A 9,399-nucleotide genomic window follows, 5' to 3' on the forward strand; every position below is an offset into this window, starting at 1 on the left:
GTCAAGAAAACCATCCAATAACGTAAAAACAACAAAGCTTCCTGTGCAAAATATTAAAATGCAGCAGAGAAGCATACTTGACAAGAATCCACAACCTCATCACCCTTGTCTGGAAGGCACAGAGCATGCCAGGAAACTTAGAGGTACCTTAATTGTGGCCACCTTCAAGAAAGGAGACAGGTCTGACATTGTGGATATTACAGAAAGATTTCTCTACTCTCTGCCAAGGGAAAGGTCATCACGAGAATCCTCCTCAACTGCCTCCTTCCAGTGGCTGAAGGGCTCCTCCCTGAGTCTCAGTTCAGCTTCTGCCATCAAGAGGCACAATGGACATGATCTTCAGCACATGGCAAATCCAGGAAAAGACCAGGGAGCAGCATCAATCTCTGTACATGGTCTTTTTCCAACTTGCAAAGGCCTTCAATTCTGTTACCACGAGGGATCATGGACCATCCTACTCAAACCTGCTGCCTGTAAAAATTCATCACCATTCTCTGCCTACTCCACGATGACATGGTGATCCTCACCAATGGAACCACCCTGGCCCCAGTACGTGTGCGAACTGGGGTCAACCACGCCTGTGTTACCTCACCAAAGCTCTTCTCCATCTTCCTTGCAGCAATACCTCACCCCGTCACCTTGAAGATCCCTGCTGGAGTGGAGCTAAACTAATAGACAAGTGGGAAACTGTTCAACCTCTGAAGCCTCCAGGTCAGAACAAAGACCACCCCAACTCTGTCATCAAGCTGCAGTACACAGACGTTGCCTTTGTGTGAACACTCAGAGGCCGAGCTACATAACATCGTTGAAGCATTCACTGAGGCATATGAGAGAATGAGCCTCAGGCTAATCATCCAGAAAACAAAGGGTCTCTACGGACCACTCCTGCCACTCAAACTATCCCCCGACCATCAAGATTCTCGATGAGCCCCTAGACAATGTGGATCATTTCCTTTACTTCAGGACGCTTCTCTCAGCATGAGCAGACTGCAGCTCCAGGATTGGACTATTCAGCCATTGCAGAACCCACCTTCCTGGGTGGAAGCAAGTTATCCTCGCCCCTTGACTCTTTGGGGCTGCCAAAGAAGGATTGGGGCTGGATTTCATGGCCTTCCCATTGGGCATATTTTCAGGGGGGAATATGTAAAATACAAGGGGTGTGGACCACCATCTTCCTATCCATTCTGGTCTAATTCCCTCAATTGGCAGCCTATCCATCATATTTTAATAAATAATGGAAAGTCAATTGAGCATGTAACCAAACTGATGGAAAGTTCCATTCAAACTAAGAAGTATCAGATGTGATCCCTCTATTCATGGGAGACAGCAAACCATAAACCATGTGGATTGCCATAAAACAATAGATAAGGTTCATGGGTGGAGGGGAGGACTGGTAATGTTAAAATGGCGGCGCGGGCTCGTTGGGCCGAAAGGCCTGTTTCCCGGGCTGTTTTTGTTCTTTGTTCTTTATAGGCCAGTTAGCTTGACATCTGTCATCGGGAAGGTGCTAGAATCAATAATTTAAACAGTCATAGCTGGACATTTAGGAAAGCCTCAAGGTAATTTGAAAAAGTTAGCCTAGTTTTGTGAAAGGGAAATCACGTTTAACCAATTTATTTGCGAACTTTGAAGGAAACACATGCAGTATGGATGAAGGGGAGCCTGTAAAAGTTATGTACTTAGATTTCCTGAATGCACCACAACACAGGATAAGATGCTACACCAAACGTTATTGTGGAAAATAAAAGCTCATGGTTTAGCGTTGACATGTTAGCATGGGTAAAAAATTGGCTGGTTGGCAGACAACAGAGAGTTTGCATAAATGGGTATTTGATTGGCAGGATGTGAAAAGTGAATGTAAATGAGGGGAGTGAAAGCATGGTAGCTAAATTTACAGATGATGTAAATATAGGTAGAAAATTATGTTGTGAAAAGGATGCAAGGGAGGTTGTAAATGTTTATAAATAGATCAAGTGTGTGGGCAAAAATCTGGCAGATGCAGCATGTGAAGTTGTTTCCTTTGGCAGGAAGAATAAAAAGGCAGAATATAAAATTGAATGGCTGTAGAATTCCTTATGTGCAGAGTGATCTAGGTATTCTAGTGCACAAGTCAGTAGTGAGTCAGTATACAGGTAATGAAGAAGGCAAATGGAATGTTATCCTTTATGATGAGAGGAATCAAACATAAAAGTTAGAATATTATGCTTCAGTTAAATAGTGCATTGGTGAGATCATATCTTGAATACCGTGTGCAGTTTTGGTCTCTTTATTTAAGGAAGGATGTATATCAACAACTGAAATATTTTAGTCATTTTTTTCTGTGTTGCCAAAAATGGAAAATTGCTGAACTAACACATGGTCCAGCCAATCACCTGATGCCTTGCAATTTTGAGATCATAGCCATAGGGACGAGGAGTCTGGTCCAACGCATAAAGGAACACCTTCCCAAGATGTAATCTCCCATAATGATGCTAATGGCAGAAGTGTTATCAGACCTAACATCATGAGTTCAACAAAGGGAGCAGCAGCTAATTAACCTGACACCAATGTCTTTAAAAACAAAAGGAGTCCCAACCAGTTAAACACCTAGGTTTCAGCCTTGAAATAGAAATCCTGGGTCCAACATCAAGGAGTTGTCACATGACTGCTTTCTCCTCCGCCACAACAAGCTGCACTGTGATAACGCGGATTGGAACTTAACCGTTTGACCAATAAAATGAACAGAACTCCAGGCAAGAGCCTGCTCTGGCTACCATCAGGTTGGTGACTGCAGAAAAACTTGAACTCTCATCAAACCTGCCAACTGCCACAACTTCAGAACTCATGCCTCCAAACTATCTCACTTAATCTGCCTTCTCCAATTGTGCCAGTTTCACTCCTGAAAGACAGAGGGGGCGGTCTGATTGGCATGGTGAGCCGGCAAGATAGCAAGAGAGATAAAAAACTGGGTTTGTCTCGATTTCCCCTCTCATGATCTTACCGGCCCTGGATGCTGTGCCCAAGGCTTTTGAGAATCAGCTGGAAGGAACATTCCAATTGACGCATGATTCTAGGCTCTGGGTATGTGAAAAATTGAGAATTGTATTTTATTGTGCTTGAGCCTGAGCCCTTATCACCCATTTATTGTGTGAGTTTAAAAAGGAGTGGATGCCATGAAACCCCTGTAAGTGTGTGTGTAAAAGTGAACCAACCCTTTTATTTTCATTTTACCTTGAGTTTGCTGTGCAAGTTATTAATAAAGGATTGGAACCTTTTCAATTTTGGGTTGGGGAAAATATACCGTAATTTATAATGGGAAGAGCAGAATTTAAAAAATACTTTTAAGTTAATGGGTGGGTAGAGAATGGGGAAATCAGGGCAATTTAAATTTACTCTCCTTATGTCTGTGACAAAGAACCTGATGTGGAGATGATGGTGTTGGACTGGGGTAAGCACAAGAAGTCTCACAACACTTGGTTAAAATCCAACAGGTTTATTTAGCAGCACAAGCTTTCAGAGTCTCAGGCTCCTTCTTCAGGTGAGTGAGGAGTTGTGTTCACAAACAGGGCATATACAAACACAAACTCAATTTACAAGATAATGATTGAAATGCGAGTCATTACAGGCAATCAAGTCTTAAAGGTACAGACAATGTGAGTGGAGAGAGGGTCAAGCACAGGTTAAAAAGGTCTGTATTGTCTCCAACCAGGACAGTTAGTGAGATTTTGCAAGCCCAGGCAAGTCGTGGGGGTTACAGATAGTGTGACATGAACCCAAGATCCCGGCTGAGACCGTCCTCATGGACACATGAGGACTCTCATGTCTCACTATGAAGCTACATCATTCAGGGGTGACCTGTGCACATTGGAGGCATTCCCCAAGATGTCACCTCCCATTTAATCCTCATTGCCTGTCTTCCAAAACCAGGCATCCCATCATGACAGCTCAGAGACTATCTCTGTTACTGTGCGGACACATGGATTTGGGCCTGTGTCTGTGGGAGTTTGCACGTTCTCCCCGTGGTTGCGTGGGTTTCCTCCGGGTGCTCCGGTTTCCTCCCACATCCCCAAAGATGTGCTTTTAGGCTGATTGATTGGGTACTAAATTGTCCCTAAATTGGACCTCCCTGATCTTCACATATTAGGCGTAGACTAAAATCATGAATAGGTCACTGAGACAGTGGGACGGCGGCGCGGGCTCGTTGGGCCGAAGGGCCTGTTTCCCGTGCTGTGTTGTTCTTTGTTCTTTGTTCTTTCATACCCCCGGCTTTACGGACTTCTCCCAGCTGTAAAAGCCCAGGACTTGCCTGTCTCCAGCAGCAATTTTTAAAAATATGTTCATGGGATGTGGGTATTGTTGGCTTGGCCAGCATTTACTGCCCATTCATGAGGGCATTTAAGAGTCAACCACATTGCAGTCGATCTAGAATCACATATAGGTCAGATCCGGTAGAGGCAACAGGACATTAGTGAACGAGGTATGTTCTTTCATTGTCATTAAACTATTACTTCCAGATTTTTATTGAATTCAAATTTCACCATCTGCCATGGTGGGATTTGATCCCAGGTTCCCAAAGCATTAACTAAGTTCCTGGATTACTTGTTCCATGACAATACCATCACACCACTGCTTCCTCTAAATTGCTGTTTTCTGCATGATCCCATTGCTGTGTTCTGGCACTGCTGGAACTCCAAGAGCTGTCAGCCAAAGGATGGCAACTTACACTCCTCAACCCTACACTGAAGAGTGGCCAGCCAAAGGCATAACAAGCTGCTTTCCAACAGTCAGCTGCCAATCGATTTCCCTATCCGGGGTCAGCAGCCAGTCCCACCAACACCTACATCCTGCCCACTCCCTCCACTATTAAGTCCAGTCGAGATTTCCATAGAGATTCTCACTCAGGATATCAGAGATCTAATAAATGACCATTTTTGTCGTTTCCTGGACTTTAGTTGATCTGCCATAATTACATTGGGAGATGGGGAAATGTTAGAGCTATAGTTTTTTAAAGAACTTTAAACAGATAAGAAGTATAATTTTTTTTTTGAAGACAACATAAAGACAAGCTCCAATAGCCCTCGAAAACTGACACAGAGTTCATGGTGTAGAATTGACCCACTCCCATTGCTGTACTATCTACTAATTAAGATGATAGTGGGATGTGGCCAGTAGCTTGCATGCCTTAGCAAGAGGTCTAAAATGACAAGAAAGGGAAGTGCATTGTGTTTGGAGTAGGTGTTGGAAGTCATTCTATAAATGATTCAGACATGGGTTACACTCAATACTGGGGAGAGAGTGAGTTCCAAGATTTTTCAAAGCTACATTGGAGGTCTTGGCCCGGAGGGTACAGAGGAAAAGGATGCTCACCAGACAAATACTTAGAAGGCAGGGGCCAATAGTTGTGAAGGAAACAGAAGATGTGAATTAATGGGACATTGTCAGGTTGGCAGGCTGTAACTGGGTTGGTCCCACAAGAATCCGGAATTCTATTTCACTTGTGTATAGCATATTTTAAGAACTTAAATGGGGACTGAGTGTAACATGTCCACTAGAAAGTGTGCAGAGAAGATTCACTAGGATGTTGTCTGGGCTAGAGCATTTATCTACAAAGAGAGGCTGGGTAGGCTGGAGTTGTTTTCTTAGAATAGAAGGTTAAAGGGAGTAGGGGGGGAGTCTTATCGAAATGCACAAAATTATGAGGGATATAGATAGGGTAGATAGAAAGAAGCTTTTCCCTGTAGTAAAGGGTTTAATAACTAGGAGCATAGCTTTAAGGTAAGGAGCCAGGAGATCTAGAGGGGATTTGAGGAAAAACTTTTTCACCCAGAGGGTGGTGGGAATCTGAAATTCATTGCTTGAAAGGATGGTATTAGCAGAAACCTCACCACATTTAAGAAGCATTTAGATAAAATGCCACAGCATATAAGGCTACAAGATCAAGTACTGGATAAGAATAGGTATATACTTGAAGGCTGGCGCAGAGAGCCTTTCTCTATGCTGTAAAGCTCTATGAGACAATCTTTTCAACTTGTGATACTGGTTAATCAATGTGGTGAGCCGTAAGTTCATGAGAGAAGTGTAAAACTGGGTTCCTTGATGATACCGGCACTGAATTTTCTTTCTATCTGTCCTTCCTAAACACCGAATAGCCATCAATGTTTAATTCCCATCCTTTGTCCCCTTGGAACCACATCTCCGTAATGCCAACTATATCATATTTCTTTACATCTAACTGTGCAAATAATTCATCCATTTTGTTTCAAATGATCCGAGCGTTCAGGTACAAAACCTTAAGATGAGCTCTTTTTACTGTGTCCTTATCTGATTCTGGCCCATCACTTTTCTTATTCATTTTGCTGCCTTTTTCTCTTGTTCTTTACTCCTCCCACCCTACTCTGAATCCTTACATAGGTTCCCAACCCCCTGCCATATTAATTTAAACCCGCTCCAACCACTCTAGCAGAATTCCCCCTCAAGGACATCAGTCCTGATCCTTCCCAAGTGTAACCCGTGCAGTTTGTACAGGTACCACTTCCCCCAGAACCAGTCCCAATGTCCCAGGAATTTGAAACCCTTCCCCTCACACCATCTTTTCAGCTGCATATTCATCCTATGTATTATGTTGTTTTTACTCTGACTAGCATATGGCACTGGTAATAATCCTGAGATCACGATCTTTGAGATCCTACTTTTCAGCATGCTTCCTAGCACTCTTTTTCTACACTTGGGACCTTGTCCCTTTTGTTTCTTATGTCGTTTGTACCAATACGTACCATGGCGACTGGATGTTCACCGTCCTCTTTCAGCACGTCCTGCAAACGCTCTGAGACATCCTTGACCCTAGCACCAAGAAGGCAACATACTATCTTGGAGTTTCATTTGCAGCCACAGAAACACCTATCAATTCCCCTTACAACTGAATCCTCTATAACTATTGCATTTCCAAGCCTGTTGCTCCTCTTCCGTGCAACAGAGCCAACTATGATAGGACAAATTTGGCTGCTGCTGTTATCCTCCAAGAGGCTTTTCCCCTCAACAGAACTTTAGAAAACACCAAACATTTACATAATGGTAGCTGTAGAAACCAACCATAACTAACCAGAAAGTAGTGATTATCTCTTAGTGCTAATAGGGGTCCTTCTTACTGCTGAATGTATCCTCAGCCTTGTGTGATTAAGACTCAATGTTAGCTGGAGCATTGAGCTCCAAGGTGGTGGTGCTGGTATCAAATCACTCTGATTGACGTCATAATCTGCCTAGTCTGCACACTCCTGATCTGTTGTGTACACTGAGCACAGCCCCTTTAAGAGGATGAGCCAGGTGACCCTGGGCAGGGGGAGTGACCTGCCCAGGATTCGGTTCTTACAGGCATTTGAGGGCTGAAGTGTGAGGCGAGCAGTGTGTTCAATGAATCCTTGTTTGTTCCTCTGGTTTGCCTTTATGTGAATTCTTGGGAACTACCCAAGTAAACAGTGTGGGCCCTTCAGTCACTAATAAAGCATCCAGCATGATTTGCACTGAAAGTGTTCGCACACACACTATGGATGGAATTAAGGAATCCTCTAAGGCCATAAAAACAGGTGCTATATGTCTGTATTTTCACAAAATAATCTTTATGCAGTAATAGCTAATGATAAATACCACCATAAAATAACTATGCTATGCAAATGATTATGAAGGATCAGAGGAAAAATGGAGCACTCGATTCTGATAAAAAGTTGTTATTGGAGAAATGCGTTATTAATTCCACTGTATTTGAGTTTGCTAAATGTGCTGTTCATTCTACAAATAATGGATCAATATGAAAACTTACTTCCTTTTGTGGTCATAATGGTCTCAACCCACTGAGAACATAAAACAGATGAATTTCTTGTCCAAATATGTTTATGGCTTATTTGTGTTTTCTTTTTAAGAACCAACAGCTCCAAGTGAAACATATTTCTCCTTTGACCAGGATTTTCTGGCTGCACTCGCCCCAAAACAGGAAAATCCTGCCCGAGATCAACAAACTTTTGCATGGTCCACCCACCTGCCTGCTTCGATTCCCATGGCGGGTGTGATCAGAAAATTCCACACACAGTGTCTAAACCGCGACTGCCATTCTAGCGCTAAAGATAATGCTTGAAATACTTAAGAAACTACACAAATATTAAATTTTCCCTCATATGTACTGAAACAGGCACTGCGATTAATGATCTGTATTTTACATGTAGGCATTGAATAGTAAGAATGAGTAAAATTTTGAAATCATTCCACAAAACCATTCTAAAAATTTCAGGAAACTTACCTATTGAAGATAGAACCCCTAGTCTTGTTTGAATCAGTCCAGTATCTTTCTGTTCATTAAATTAGTTTGTCATCTAGGCCGCCTTAAGTATTAATGAACAGGCTGACTAAATTGCTATTTTTGTCTCTGTGCCCATGTAATACTTAATCATTTAATAATCTAATTAGGAAAATCCCCAGCTAATCTTTATGAGGAATTAGGTTCTTACTGGTCACAGATGTGCAGGTGTGATACAACTATCCCATTTTAGTATTTATTTCCAAGAAAGAATTTTGTGACTGAGTTATGCTGAAAAGTTATTTTTAAAAATGAGATCAATTCACACTGGTAGAAAAGCCCATGGAACATCATTTTTGCAGGTTTTGAAACTACCTAAGTCAAATTGTTGAATGCCAAAACTCAGTGTTTGTTTCAAATTAATACTGTAGAATTTCCAAGAGAATATCCTGCCCTTTAGGATTAAATACTATTTCTGTAGGGCTTCAATAGGCATGGTGCTCTGGGGTTTATTACCAATGTCACAATGGTTAGTACTGCTGTCTCACGGTGCCGGGGACCTGGGTTCAGTTCCAGCCTTGGGTCACTGTGTGGAGTTTGCACAGTCTCCCTGTGTCTGCATGGGTTTGCTCTGGTTTTACCTCACAGTCCAAAAATGTGCAGGTTATGTTGATTGGCCATGCTAAATTATCTCAGTGTCCCAAGATGTATAAATTAAGGGCATTAGCTATGGTAAATATGTGGGGTTAGGGAATAGGACAGGGAAGAGGGCCTGGGTAAGATACACTGGCAGAGAGTTGATGCAGTCTTGAATTCCATTGGCCTCTTTCTGCACTTTAGGGATCCTATGATTAGTTTGTATAGTTAGCCAACAAATATTATGCTATGGATGAGGATGGTTCCAGGAATCAGAATTAACGAATAGAATGGAAAAATGAATGCCTGAGGGTTCAGATTTGAATAAAAGAATACTTAGCATATTGGAACTTACAATGCAGAAGAGGCTGTTGCAATTTGTTTTGTAAGGTGTCCGGATTATGCCAACAGCAGAACTTCTTATTTGAATTATTCAGGAGGTGCAGCATCTACTTCTGATACTGGGGTCCCCCTTGAATGACCTGTGATGTGCTAAAAAT

At 42.3% G+C, this 9,399-nt stretch overlaps 1 protein-coding gene across 2 annotated transcripts in view; it reads right to left on the reverse strand.

Moving 5' to 3' along the window:
- The window catches only part of LOC145346010 (purpurin-like), a 57,364-nt gene extending 48,992 nt beyond the window's left edge, over positions 1 to 8,372 (reverse strand). Inside the window, exons 1-2 of one of the 2 annotated variants that reach the window (XM_080193492.1) lie at positions 8,267 to 8,333; positions 6,753 to 6,819 (exon numbers count right to left, since the gene is read on the reverse strand). In XM_080193492.1, the coding sequence (XP_080049618.1) occupies positions 6,753 to 6,755 (3 nt within the window). In that variant the 5' untranslated portion in view covers positions 6,756 to 6,819; positions 8,267 to 8,333. Of the gene's footprint in view, positions 1 to 6,752; positions 6,820 to 8,266 lie in introns of both variants that reach the window. The other variant, XM_080193493.1, reaches the window with a different exon arrangement.
- Between the last annotated feature and the right edge of the window lie 1,027 nt (positions 8,373 to 9,399).

This window comes from Carcharhinus amblyrhynchos, chromosome 1 (assembly GCF_965287045.1).
Source record: "Carcharhinus amblyrhynchos chromosome 1, sCarAmb.v2.hapA, whole genome shotgun sequence".
NCBI classification, from domain to species: Eukaryota; Metazoa; Chordata; class Chondrichthyes; order Carcharhiniformes; family Carcharhinidae; genus Carcharhinus; species Carcharhinus amblyrhynchos.